Source organism: Aptenodytes patagonicus, chromosome 3 (assembly GCF_965638725.1).
Source record: "Aptenodytes patagonicus chromosome 3, bAptPat1.pri.cur, whole genome shotgun sequence".
Lineage (NCBI taxonomy): Eukaryota > Metazoa > Chordata > Aves > Sphenisciformes > Spheniscidae > Aptenodytes > Aptenodytes patagonicus.
The window spans coordinates 111750761-111765515 of NC_134951.1; the positions used below are offsets into that span (position 1 = coordinate 111750761).

Here is a 14755-nt window from a genome sequence, read left to right on the forward strand (position 1 = left end):
CTAGGTCCCAGCATACTTTTTTGTTAACGACTGTCTTTCCTCACTTAAGCTCTCCAACACATAGAATCTTGTCTCCTGAATAATGGTAAAGCATGCAGCACACAGGTGCTCAATACGAGATGGTTTGCATGATTATCACGCACCACTTGAGGAGCATGGAACAATCACAGCAGAGTAATGTTGCCACCAATTCACTTGTTTAGAGAAGCTTGGAAATATCACAACTTGTTACATGATGGTGTGTTTAATATACTCTGAGTCAGTCATAACTTTTGCCTTAGGCGCCTGAGAACTTCCATGAACACTGGCAGCACAGAATTAATGATGCAGTTCAGGCTAGAAGCGGCTGCATTTTAACAGCGGGTAGAGTAAGCCTTACATATTGCCAACTAATCTTAAAGAAGTAAATGAATTAACTCACATTTGTCAAATGCTTTGAGATCTTTCAAGGAAATGTTCCATAAAAGCACAATCTGTTATTAAGTATTTCTGACAAAATATTGTTTTAATTAATCTTAGTCTTCGATTTTTTATTTGGGCTATTCTCACAATGGCCTTTTGCTCGCTCTTAGTGTAGGTAATACGGGCTCACCCACACACTATTTCCAGAACCTTTATCAGTTCGTCATCTGGTTGAGTCTATAGAGAATTTTATCGCTGCAAGTTATTGATAGTGTTCCAACTGTGGATTCTGCTTTGTACAGGCTCTAATTAGTCAATATTCATACCATAAAGGTATCTCATCTGACTGCAGGTTGATCAACCAGCAGAGAAAGTTAGAATTCACGTCAGTTACATCAGATCTTTCTAAGGGAAGGGTGCAGCCCTCCAATAGCTTTGTGTCTAGGGGATATAATAGGCTGTCATGAACTATTTTGATAGAAATAAGTGTCACCATAAAAAGAAATAGGCAAGCCAGGTTGGCTAATATGCTCCAGAAACACGTGTAAACTTAGTGTTTAATCAAAAAGAAGTCAGAAGATTTTTTTTTTTTTTCCTGAAAGGCACTCAGAAGATAAGCAAAGAAAACCCGTTGTTAAAATGAAGAGATTTTACATGGGATGTCTATGTTTTTATGGTTCAGAACCCAGCTATTAGAAAAATAAAACAACATAATCTAGGAACAGGATTCTGCATCTGTGTCATTTAGTTTACGTAGCTTTTTCATTGTACTAACTTCATTGTACTAATTTGTACCAAAATCGATTAAACTGTTGGATCATGTGTTTGCCAGGTGGCATTCCAGTGGCATACATAAAATACTTCAAGATTTTCTGTTGGGGTCTAAATTCCTAGCAGGAATTCCTCAGCAAAAAGACAGTTTCAAAACACACAATAAGACACAAGCTACCCTCTCTCTCTTATGCAAAAATCCTGTATGTGTGTCACACTTACACTTTATATCAGGATTAACGCTTTTAATATTTTTCCTGTTTTCTCTGCTGAACCCTATCTGCAATGACCAGCCTCGTCATAATTTTTAACTACAGACACATTCAAGTTCCATCACCGTTTCATCCATTAAACTGTGTACTGAACAATAATTACCAGCCCTACAAAAGGGTATTTCATCTAGTGGTACTGATGTGAATTAAGATACATTTTCACACTGTCCCAAACTGCGATTAGCTTTTCAGGGGTATATTTTTCTTTTCTCTTCCTTCTAACTCTCATGGTTCTCCTCCCTCTTCCTCCTCTTCCCCCTTACAGCAGGGTTTTTCAAACAATAAACGTGTGGGTTTAATTTACACCTTTTCTTACACCTTCAGAGCGCAGCTATTTTTAAAACCGCATAGGGCATTATTTTTCACCGCTTCTACGCTCTCGTACTGAAACGGCATTTCCCCTTCCCAGAGATTAAACTGAACTGCTCCGTGCCCTCTCCTCGCTTCCCAGGCGGGTCTGGGTGAGCAACAGCCTGGCGAGGGGTGTACGCCTCAACGCGCCCGCGATGGAGCCGCGCTCGGGGGAGCGGTCCGCCAGGCAGCCTGGATACAGCCCAGCCGGCTTTCCCCGCCGCTTACCACCGTCGCCCCGCCGATTTCGGACGAGTTGGCCAAATTCGGTGTGGGCGCGCAGGCCGGCGGGCCCGGGGCGGAGAGAGGGCTGTGTGAGGGGGCGGGCACGCAGGCAGCCCTGACAGAAGGGGTGCGAGGCAGTGGGGTGAGGCAGCGCGGCCGTTGGCTCAAACCGCCCGAGGCGCGCGGGGGCATGTCTAACCCACGCCGCTGGTGACCGGCCGCAGGGTAAGCCGAGGCGGGAGGCCCGACCCGGAGCGGCGCCGGCGGGGGCTGACTGAAGCGCGGCCGGCGGGGCGGGAACGGCGGCGGGAGCCCGCGAGGGGCGGGGGGAGGGGAGGGGAGGGGAGGGGTCCGCGCGGGGGGCACCCAGGCGCGCGCGCGCACGCAGGCGGGGCCGGGTGGCAGAGGCGGGAGCGCGCGCGGCGGCAGCTGGGAGCCCGCCGGGGCACCGCTACCCTCGGGCGCGCCGCGCCGGCCATGGATCCCTTCCCCAAAGAGGGCGAGAGCGCAGCAGCCGGGGAGCCCAGCCGGGGCGCTGCCCCCTCCAGCGGGGTGGTGGTGCAGGTCCGGGAGAAGAAGGGCCCCCTGCGCGCCGCCATCCCCTACATGCCGTTCCCCGTGGCTGTCATCTGCCTCTTCCTCAACACCTTCGTGCCGGGGCTGGGTAAGGAGCTCCCGAGCCTCGGGCGCGGCGGGAGGGCGGCCGCCGCCGCGCAGCCGGGAGGGGCGTTCCACGCGCGGGGCTGCGGGGCGAGCGTCTGCCGGCGGCGGGGCGCGCCCTCCCCACCTGCCGCTACTTTACCCGGGCCGGCGTGCTTGTGTGCGGAGCCGCCCGGGGAGCCGGATCCCGCCGCGGCGGCAACTTTCCCCGACGGCGCCGCGGGGAGGGAGGGAGCCTCTCCGCCCCAGCGGAAAGTTTTGCGGCGGGAGCCCGGGCGGCGCCCCCGGGGGAGCGGCCTGGCGGAAAGCCGTTGGGCCAACGGCCGCCCGTCCCTCGGGGCAGCGTCCGCGCACCATCGAGGAGGCGCGGGCGACGTGGGCTCCGCCGCGGCCGTCGCGTTTCTTTGGGGAAGCGGCGAGGGGCGCGCCGCGGCGGGGTGACATGTTTTCCTCGGGCAACAGGCGGGGACCGGTGCCCGGGGCGAGGGGCGCCCGCCCGTCCGTCACCCCTGCGCGCCCGGCGGGGCTTCGCTGTGTGACTCAGCGAGGCAGAGGCCGGTCTCCGGCCTCGGGCGCTGAGCATCCCCGCGCTTTCCGACCCTGCCGTTCTCTTCGGGCGGGACACGACCCGACGCTGGGAATCCTGTGGTTTAGGGGAAGGGTTTCAGCTGTCAAGGCTCTTACGGACTGTAATTTTAGTCAGAGGACCAAGACGCAGTGACCACGTCACTTGCCAGCAAAGGCGAGCTTTCAGAGCCCATCTTGCCGAGTTCTCTAAGGAGTGCCCTGAAAAATGTTGGTCTTGTACCGCTACTCTAAGGAACTGATGTCCAGAGAAGCGGTGGGGATTCACTGTTTCTGGATACAAAGTCCCTAGCGAGTGACTCGGGTAATGCATCCCTAAGCTGTGGCTGCAATTCCTCCTGTATTTCCCTTTCCTTCTTTTTAATTAGGAAACGCTTACTGCAACTGGAGCCTAGAGTTTGAGCACTATAAAGGTACCTGGAACCCAAGGCCAAATACAAGTATTCTAGCGGCAAGCAAAACAATCACATTTAAAAAAACCCAAGCAAAACAAAAAACATACCTTGAGTCTCTCATAGTCCATTCCTGGCCACCATTTCTGCTACTGTGGCTACCGCAGAAGCCTTCCTTATGGTATGGTAGTGTCTCCTAGCTTGCCCTGCTTTTAAAGAGCTACTGTCCTGCCCTTAACTGCTTTATGTGTTTCAGGTGGCTTAATTCTTTAATGAATCTGAAATTCTTAAACTTCTTCTGATTAAAGTATTACCTAAGTCTGAGTGATATACTGTGTGCAATATGCACAAGCCACTGCTGTTCCAGTGTGTTTGCTCTGAACCTACGGATGTATTCCAGAGAAAAACTTCAACCTTTTGAAATACCTCAGAATTTTCCTGTGGAAAAATGGCATTGGTATACGTGCTTCCAGATGTAGCGCTGCATGCTCAGGTGTGTTGTTTTCACAGCCCTTGTATGCAGCCACCTGAAGAACCTGGAGTGATGAATCAAACAGAAGCTCTCCAGTTGAGTGCTTTCATGGGGTTTTAGGTTATTGTTATTTAGCACTTAATTTCCCACCATCTTCAGAGAGAGGTGTTCAAAGCCTGAGCTTTCAAAGTGAATGTAGTTTTCCATTTGCGTTGAAGACACTACATCTTCACTGTAGACATACAAGAAAAAAAACTGACTTACCATACCCTTTTCCTCATTTGAATGATCTTATACTTCATAGTGTGCTGTTTTTCACAGCACGCTAGAAAACCCTCAGTGTTCTTCCATCATCCTAGGAGGGTAGATCCCCATAAGCCGTCCTCGTGCCAGAATTGGCTTGAGGTGTTATCTGCCCAGAGCTCTTCTCTGGCTGCTTGCTGCTGCGGGGCTGCTGGAGGTAGCCAGCGTTGTGCCTTCCCTCACGCAGAAGGGGTCAGTAAGGAATGACAGCAGATAGCGCTTCCTTTCTAAAGGCAGGTGTATAGGGCTCCCAGTCCCTGCTGGCTTGAAAGCTTGAGAGTTGAATCTGGACTTTGCGGCCATGTTGGTTGTGTTGTCACCAACTGGCTGGACCAACCCCAAATGGTTTTAATTCTATTTTTGTTTTTTAACAGGCGGAGATCTTTTTTTTAACCTTGTTTTCCATTTGATGAGCTGATTTCAGCGGCACTTTCTGTCTGTCCATACCACTGTTCCTCCTGATCGTCTGTTGCAAAAGTAGCAAAACAAACAAACTACAAATTAAATCCTTTCATGTGGCGTTGTCACAGGCTGCCGAAAAGCATTGTTTTGGAGATGCATCCCAAACTCTGTATGCAAAGCATAGCACTTAGTCCGTACATAAATGAACCATTCTCTTAATGAAGCTGCTAATATCCTATGCGTTTTGATAGAAAATATACTCCGAGATAATATACCCAACTAGAATATAGCTATTTACAATCTCAGTCATATCCTGTCGTATATCACATAGCCCACACACAAAGGGAAACAGGAGGAACACAAATCTACTGGCAGGAATAGTCAGGGTAAAAAGAGATCTCGTGTCATTGTCACACTTCAGCCATCTCAATGAACTGAGCAACACTTGTAAAATAAATAATATTTGCAGTGGTGTGATGTATTCACATCTAGGATCTGAGCCTGTTCCCAGTGAAGTAAATGGCAAAATTCCCATCAATTCCTGTAGTCCAGATTTATAACATGTTAAAATGATGTTTCACAGGCTTGCTGTATATTTTGCCTGCTTAGGTGCAGAGTGTGACTGTGTTTATGTGGTAATGGAAGTTCTCTATTTTTCAGTCCCTGAGTTCATTCTTCGTCTGTTTTGCACATAGTTGTCATTCATGAGTAGACTCTGCGGTGCAATTGCAATAAAGGGTCAGAAGCCACCGGAATAGACAAGAAAATGGGTAGCACCAATAAACCAAGTGATCCACTGCTTGGAGACCGGTGCATCTGAGGTGTTCGTTAATGCCCAGTACCTCAAACCAGTGATATCCAAATAGAACTTGCACTCCAATGCAGGCTACTAAATACTTGGGGAGTTTCTCAGCATCTGAAAGCCTCTACTTTTTTTAGTTAAATTATCTTTCCTATGTTATGGAAGTCATCTATGAGGGTGAAATCTGAGAATTTTAAACATCCAGTTTGTTTTTCCTTTATACGACTTATGTTTTGCAGTAGTACTCTATTTGGACAGGAGAAGTAACACTTTCTCTTTGTTTATAGTCAGTTTATTTTTTTCAGTTGGTTAATTTTCAGGGGTTTATGTAGTAACCCAGAACTGCAGGTTTTAAGATGCGTTGTAAACTGGGTTTTAATTACTCTTTGCATATATGTTACAAAAGACTCATAGGAAATTTTTCATACCCCGGGGATATGTTAACTTTTGCCTTGCCAAAACTTAAAATTCAGACCAAATACAACCTTAAAAAGCTTGATTAGCCCATCTACATGTAATCTGTTTTGCAGAACAGCCTTGAAATTACACGCTGCTTCCATTCACTGTGATAGACACAACCACTTGGAGACGTCGTGGTTCAGAATTTTCCGTGGTCCGATGTGGTCTTCCTCATCTGTGTCTGACAGGGCTGCAGGGTTGAGCTGTAACGAAGGTGTCCCTAGCTCAGGTTCATAAAAGGAGCAGATAGTATGAAAGGGAGAAGAGGGAGCTGGTGTTCTCCGTGAGTGCTGTAGCAAAAGCCATCGTGCTGTTGGCTACCAGCGTTCCAGCTCTGCCACAGGCACCCTGCGCCACAGACACTGTAACCTCTAGTTTGGCTTAGGGCTTCTGGAGCAGTCTCTGAGGCCTCGGGGCCAAATCATGCCGTGACGAGCTCTGGAGAATGGAAGATGATGACACCAGCAGAGATAAATGGTGGTGTATCCTCTCTTTTTCAGTTCCCGCAGGATTGAGCAGTGTGCACCTCCAGCCGGTACGTGCTGCAGATGGCAACTGAGAGAAGGGGCTGGCCGTGCCCTTTAGCTGGCAGACTGTGTTCTCTTGGAGCTGCCGTGTGCCAGTCAGCGTGGGAGAAGATCTGGCTCCCTGTCATTCCCTGAGCTGATACATGGGAATCTTGCCCTCCTTCCTATCCGTTTTTCCTTCCCTCAACATCACGTGTGTGGGAGGGGGGGAAGCAAAGGGGGAGAACTTGAGGGAAATGTGAGAAGTGAATGGAATTATCTGAAAGTATGAGGTATTCTCCAAGATTAATCCCTCCTGTCAGGAAGGGGGTGGACTTTTGGATCACAGCCTGAATTATACACGTATACTATTTTTATGCAGGGAGTAATTGAAATACGTAGCATAAAATTGTTAGTGCAAGATAGGAGAGCAGCCACCCGTAAGCCATGAAATAGCCGGTGGAGGAGATCATGAGTGACAGCCTCTCACAGGCAGCTAGAGAAAGAAGGGATGATTCCCAGCCCTCTGAACTTTCTTCTTCTGCGGTGTACAGCTCTCCTGTTCCTGGGTGTGTCAGCTCCGTATCACGAGTCTTCTGCCCTCTGTTTATTCCGCTTCAGTCTTGATAGAGTTCAAGGGCTAGACCTTCAGCTATGTAGATACGGCTTTAATGCTCAATTTATAGAAGCCAAGCATCTGCAGAAGGCTCATTAGAAGCCACGGCTGTCTTCAGCAGAATGAGCTCTCCAAAGAGAGAGTTTCTGAATAGAAGTACAGAACACAACACTCAGGAAAGTTGCAGGGATGAGATCTGCATAAAATTATCAATACCCATTTTATTTTTGTTGTTGGAATGGTAAATAGATGCCTCAAGCAAACGTCCATCACCTTCATTATTGAAACAAAGAATTTCAAGGAAAAAAACACATTTTCTTATCTACAGTAGGACAAATATTGCAGAAAAGAAATTGGGGCTTTCAAACATCTGTGCATTAAAATCTCAAACTTGCTTTGGCATTTATGATCCTTTTTAATCATATTTATTTTCCTATGGACATGCAAATCAATGAATCTGGGTGATTTACAAGCTCGTTTGTGGAAAACAAAGGTTTTTCAAAGTGTTTGTATGAATTTGTGTTTGTGAACTTCACTGCCGGAATTCTTTAGCTAATGTTGCCTTTCAGCCTGTGATGTATAGACCACTAGTAGCCTGCAGAAACGAGCTATTTGTTCATGAGAGCATAATTAAACAAAGCAAACCTCTTGTCAATACACTTCACGCTGTTGGGTTTTGTATTTTTGCACTGAAAAGATCAAGAAGTTCTTTATGGTAATTTCTTCATCTACTTGCACAAGGTGGGAAAGGAGACCTGTGATAAAATGTGTGTGTCCAGGTTACTGCTCCATTGCTGGTAGCAGTGGTATCAGCGGTATCAGCTGTGCTGTAGATATTCCTCATGGTGAGGTAAAGTTGGGCATAAGAACAACTGAATCTGCAGGTTTCTACTCCTGTAGGTCCTGTTCTTGTCAGTATGGAGAAGGCTATTGATTTCCTCCTTTTTTTAAAAAAAAAAAAAAAACAAACAGATTTAAGTGAGAGAGAGAAGTGTCTTATATAACTTACTTGGCTGATCATATTGAACAGTCACTCAACGATCTTGCCAGCACAGGGTAGTCTGGAATATTTTTGTGCCATGAAGTGTCTGGACCATCTAGAATGACAAACAAGCTTGGAAAACTCAAAACTGATTTGCAGATAATTTGTGATCAGAATAAATGCCAAATTATTTCAAGTTTGTAGCTCCTCGGTTGAGACAACTCCAGCCTATGTATCTGATCAGTAAAAAAACAACAGGGTTTTATCTCTGCTGAGGGATTTAGCATGGCCCCTTAGTTTTAATCCAGTGTCCCATGGCACAACCTGCTGTATTTTAGGAAGAAAGCTGCTTTCTGCTTTGTGGCTGTATTTTATTAGCCCATACTTGCCTGAATACTTAACATCTTCTTCTTCTTCCTCCCTTTACTGTATTTTACACTGGATCCCTTTCTTGAGTTTATCCGCTTAGCCATAATGGTCACATATGTACATGCCGCCTTACTCACCATCCTCCCACGGCCTCCCTTGCTTTACAAACGCAGTTATGGGCATACGCAGCAAAAGCACAGCAACGCCTTGTTCTTGCCTACAGTCTCTGTCACAGTCCAAGTACTTAGTACTGTTTATGTCCTTTGGTCAGTTTTTGCTCTTCACTCCTTGTAGCTGGTAAGAGTCAGCTGTTGAGCTCTACTTGTGTTTATAACAACTTTTTGGTTCATTTCACTGTCAAGCTGTGCACTAACCTAGCGCTGCTGCTTTCGAATTGCTGTCAGTGCCAGACCAACTTAAATGCAAACAAGTTTCTCTCCCCTCCCTCATGCCTTCTGTTTCCATCAAAACAGAAGACAAAAGAAATGGCCAGTGACGTTTTTCTTCACTGCTGTCGTTGAAGCAGTTCTGTGGAGGTATTCATTACTTAACGAACACCTAAGGAGACAGGGTTTGCTCAGCATCTTGCAGTCTCGTTTGTTATTTAATGCAGTTTGGACAGATGTACTTGAAGATTAAGAGTGAAGGTAGGAGCAGACAGCAGAGAAGAGCTGCTAAATGGCCAAGTAAACCAACTGAATTTTAAGGAGTCTGGAAAGCTGTTCCAGACGAAGGGTGTGACGTGGAGAAAAACAGAGAATCAAGCCCAGAAGGAGAAAAGTACATTCGCAGACATTTGGTGAGAAGGCCAAAGAACTGGAACTTCTTGCAGCAAGAGAGGAAAGGAGTGAAAGGATTTGAAGATGGAAGTAACTTGGATGAGGAGAGTGCTTTTGACTGGTGAATTTTGGCTAGTCTGGATTGCAGGATGGAGGTGATTTTTTCACCTGCTCTGAAAAAGTGGGTGTCAGAGAGATTTACAAACTCTGATAAAGCACCATTGCCTGCAGCAGTTCACTGCCATTTTGTCTCTGTTCCACCATGAAAAGAGTATTGAGAGTTGGTGGAGCTGTTCAGGATAGTCAAGGGAGGAGCGGGAAGCAGAAACTAGGTTCCTCAGGCTCTTTCTTACCCATCAAATCGCATGCAGCACCCTGTACACAAACACACCCGTAGGTGGCAGCAGCTGGCATAAAGCAGAAAGGTGAATTTTAGAATCTGTATACAATTTTGAATTTTGCAGAGAAACAAGTGATTGGATGGTAATGGGATTCTAAAATAGTCCATAAGTTTGTAAAAGACCCTGGAGTTTGCAGTGGATTTATGAAAACTTTCATTCAGAGGTAACCTGGGAAGGAGAAAAGGAAAAGAGCTTTCTTCTAATTTTCTATGAGATATAAAGTCAATCTGACATATAACATTCTTTCTTCTGTCTTTGGACTTGTCTTCATTTAAGAGCTTTACAACTTTAAAGTTACACAGTTGCAGCACTACAGTGGATGTATATGGACTTGGTTGTAGCACTGGTCAATAAAGATAGAACAGAGTATTGCAGTTGTAAAGGACCTACAATGATTATCTAGTCCAACTGCCTGACCAGTTTGGGGCTGACCAAAAGCTAAAGCATGTTGTTAAGGGCATTGTCCAAATGCCTCTTAAACACTGACAGGCATGGGGCATCGACCACCTCTCTAGGAAGCCTGTTCCAGTGTTTGACACCCCCTCTGTAAAGAAGTGTTTCCTAATGTCCAGTCTGAACCTCCCCTGGCGCAGCTTTGAACCATTCCCACACGCCCTTTCACTGGATACCAGGGAGAAGAGATCAGCACCTCCCTCTCCGCTTCCCCTCCTCGGGAAGCTGTAGAGAGCAACGAGGTCACCCCTCAGCCTCCTTTTCTCCAAACTAGACAAACCCAGAGTCCTCAGCCACTCCTTATAGGACGTGCCTTCCAGCCCATATCTGGAAGAAGGTAAACCAGTTTAGAGTGTTGTACCTATGTCCAGTAGTTGGGATTTTGCTAGTACAAAGGTTCTGACATCTGGCAAACCTTACTGGCAATTAAAAACATTATCTGTGCCTTACACAACTTCTGCTGGAAGTTACTGCTCCAGCAGCAAAAGAAACAGAAGGGAATGCCCACCTGTGCTGCAGCTACTCCAGGTCACAGTCCAACATCTTATTTGAAACTGCAGTTAGAGCTCATTTGCCTTTCAGATACTGGTCCATGAACTGGAGCAGTTGTGCTGTGATGCACATGTAAGGAAGCTGGTGTGGCAGCGGTAAGGAAGCAGAGAGCCGGAGCCAGCATCACACAGCAACCTTAGACATCACTGAACAGAAGTCAGACCCAGGACATGACATCAGCATGGGCCCAGTGTCACATGAGAAAGAAAAGTTTGTGTTGACCGAGCTTGCTTTAGAGATTCCAGGAACGTGAAAGCTGGGTTTCCCTGGTTCTGCTGAAGATTGGGAGCTTTTTCATTAAGTGAAGGAGTTAATCCCTCTTCCTTTTCACACTCTTCCCAGGGTTTTTGAGCGTTTATGTTAACTAGGAGCCCCAAAATGAAAATACTGCAAGAGCTTCAGAAAAATCACGTGCCATTCTACCTAGTTATATTTCACTTCTTGATTTCTGATAAATTTCCTAGGTTTCATTGTGTGTAGAATCAAGGAAAAAATAAGTAGATGGAACTTGAATATTTAAAATACTCATTTCCACAGATTGTTTTCTCTCCATCTTACCACTTATAAGCTGCTTTCACCCTCCTTCCTCCAGCAATGTAGTCCTTATTATAAAGGCAGTTCAAAGCTCAGTTTTTCCATTCCAAGGGAGTTACAGGCCAAACAATTTCTCTCTAACTACTTGACAGCCCCTCAAAAGGCCTAGCAATGCAATCCTGACTCTCACAATATTTGGTGTTTCCTTAGAACCCTGTCCCCTGAGGCTCTTGATTAGATGAGAATCTCTGCTTTCACGAAAAGAAAAAAATGTAACTCTAATGGCTTTGGAGCAGGATTTGAAGATATGATCCTGTCTCAAAAATAAAAAGGGGGGTGATGGCGGGGAGAAAGAATGAATTACATTTTTTTTAAATCTTCAGTTTTGGAGAACCTGATTCATGATTTTTCAGTACTGAAGGATGGCAATGTTATACAGAGCTTTTGAATTAAAAAAGTAGAGATATTGCTAACTAATTCACAACTCTGCCAGACTAGACAAAACCATGGACACTCATGTCTTTGAGCATATCATCGTGAAATATCCAGACTAGTAAATGTAAATGAGATGGTTGATGAAAGCTGATTGGTAATACACTAACTTTAATTAAAAGTTCCAGTATAAGCATACCCAAAGGATATGCCCAGAGTGGATCATGGTCAAATCTTGCTAGAGGAAAGAGTGAATACGATGGAATACGATCAATAGAGGAACTCTTGGGAACATAATCACATTCACTGCAGGGGTTCGACCTGTACTGCATTTCTAACTTCAGTAATAATGCTTACACAAGGACTGTGCAGGGGACTAAGGCTGCCATCTTTGGGAATATGAATTTAAACGTATCACAGATAATTATCCAGCATCTCACCAGCTTGTCATTTATCTAGGCTGAGCTCTCAGCTTGCCACAAACATTGATGAATATCCACACAAAACTTAGAAATGCTCCGAGTTTGTGGATAATCATTTTGGTTCAGTTATAACACAAGCAAGTTTGTAAAGAACACAAAGGCTAAATGGTCAAATTAATACTGAGATTGTGTTGGAAAAAATTTCAATTGAACCAAATAAGAATGTTGTTTTAAAAAAGTGTTTGTACATTTTTAGCTACGTGTTATAAGCCCTTGAAGAACTGAGGTTTTAATGGAGATTAATAAACTGAATTATACTGAGCCATTGTTAGAAGTTTACTATGTTAAAAAGTTGAGTCACTTTACAAAGTACGAATCATAATATTTCTATGAAAATATTTTACCTGAAATAAAACAAGCCCAATGATCACATTAGTATCACACTGTCCAGCTGAAACAATTTTGTTATTTTAAGTTTAAAATATGTATTTATTTGTATGCATATATCTATTACATATGCCAATATGGTGACATGAGATCTTGGGTTTAAATGATTTCTTCCTTATGTAGGTAGAAAACCATTTGTTGTATCTGGTTTTTAAGTGCCTTCATAAAAGAATGGATCTTAGATTTCATAAATAAGTTTTGTTAATTTGCTATTTTTAAAATACTTGCAAGACCTTTTCTGTTGCCATGACAATTTGATTTCCATAAACATGATTTTTTTGTGTGTGAAGATCCAACATTGTATTTGCTATGCTGTGTTGGGGAAAGGAGATGGCAACTTGACACCATAGAAATCACCATGCGGAGAGGCCCATATAGTCAGACCTCTTTCACTGACAGTGGTCAGGACTAGGTTCTTTGTAGTAAGATAAAATAAGCTCTTGGATCAAGGTTTATGTATTTCTATTCCCTGTAAATGAAGATTTTTTTTTTGCCATGTCTTCTTGCAAACACTGTTTTGGAGTCAGGAAGCTTTAAGTTTCCTTTCCACGGAAAATTGGTTCCAAGAATCTGAAGACTAAATTCTAGCTAAAAGGATGGCTGGATCTCCTTGGGTCTACATACACAAGGCAGCTGTAAGGACATACAACTCCCATTGCCCTGCAACCCACTCTGGAGTTTCTGTCCTAGTGGGAGGGGTTCACAAAGGATTTAGGACTGTGAGAAAGGACTGGTCACAAATCGAGACATTTGTGAGGTGTAGCCAGAGGACAATCCCTTTCTAGCTGTGGGATTGGCATGGTTCCCCATACCTTCCTTCTGTCTTTGTGAAATTATTGCAACGAATCAGACCTGTTTCTGAACTCATTTGCACCAGACTGGTTATCGAGTAATCTGTTGAAAGAGTAGGTACGTTGGTTTTGATGTAGTTAGAGAACTTACTTAGTGTGGATTCTCTGGATTGGGCCATTAAATTACCTCTCTTGATCTATTTAATCGTGAAAGCATTGCCAAATCTTCCTGTCTGTATTGCAAGGATGACAATGTTTTTTGCTCTGTGTCTCTGTTCTTTAGCTCTGCACCTGACAAACTGATCAATACCAGAGAAGGCTTAGCAGAGGTTTTAGAAAACAAATACTGTATTTTTTAAAAACCAGTATCTTAGACTCAGCATCACGAGATTTTTTTTCCTCCTACTGAAATGTCATTGTGGCTACAGAGAGCTGGTGAGATGGTTCCTTGTCTCACGTAGAAGAGAGAACAGAGCACAGGAACTACAATCATTGGCAATTGTGAGTACAAAAATGCTCTCGTTTTCTCTTTTAAAAGCCAGAAGGTAATTTTATACATTGACTTGCACCCGAGTGCTTATTTCACTCAGTCCTTTGCTCCTCCCACACATCCCACAAAAACAACATTGAAATGGATTCTCCTGGCACTCCTTTGAAGCTGACTCCCTGAGGTGATCTAACTTTCGTCTTATTTACATTGGTCAGCTGTACATGGTGACCTGATTTTTGTGCCTTGAGAGCTAGCCCCTTGCATCGTATACTGCCACAGAAGGCTAGTATTCTTTTACACCCATGCTGCAGAGGTGTAGATAGCTGCACAAGCGCAAGGCAGAGCTTGAACCAAGCCATGAGTGTGGATAAAAGAATAGGGAGGACTCTGTGTCCAGCCATCAGCCATTCCGTGTCACCAACCCATCTTGATCCAAATAACTCCTTACGCACAAGGGTGCCAACATGCAAATCCTCATTTCCATCAGAGTTAAGCCTCAGTATTCCCACTTTGGATGGTAGATTCAAGGTAACATAGTTAAAAGTAGGATCTGTCTCCTTGTGCTGCGTGCAGCTGATACTTAGAAGAAACCTGTGCTGGAGCCAGGAATGGAATTTAGATGGAGCATTAGTTCCCAGGAACCACTCTTGCTCAGCAATTACACAGTGAATCCTTCTTTTACTGAAGCTGTGATGAATAAATGGTAACAGTTCACCCTTAGTATTATCGACACAAGGAATAAAAGAGTTTTCTTCTGTGTATTAGCTAAAATATGGTATACATGGTGCAATTGAAAATCTGGCCCATGTGTGTATATGTTCTGCTCTCACATCAGTGCTTTCAATCCATTAGATGTTCTTTCAGAACTCATGAAAGTTCATTAAC

The 14755-nt window shown here is 44.7% G+C and overlaps 1 protein-coding gene across 3 annotated transcripts in view; it reads left to right on the forward strand.

The window, feature by feature from the left end:
* The first annotated feature begins 2443 nt into the window (after nt 1-2443).
* STUM (stum, mechanosensory transduction mediator homolog) overlaps nt 2444-14755 on the forward strand; it is a 51063-nt gene continuing 38751 nt past the window's right edge. For all 3 annotated transcript variants that reach the window (XR_012995031.1, XR_012995032.1, XM_076334682.1), the window contains exon 1: nt 2444-2685. Coding sequence is in view for 1 of the 3 variants with exons in the window: in XM_076334682.1 (XP_076190797.1) it covers nt 2499-2685 (187 nt within the window). In the remaining 2 variants the exon portion in view is untranslated. The remainder of the gene's footprint in view (nt 2686-14755) is intronic.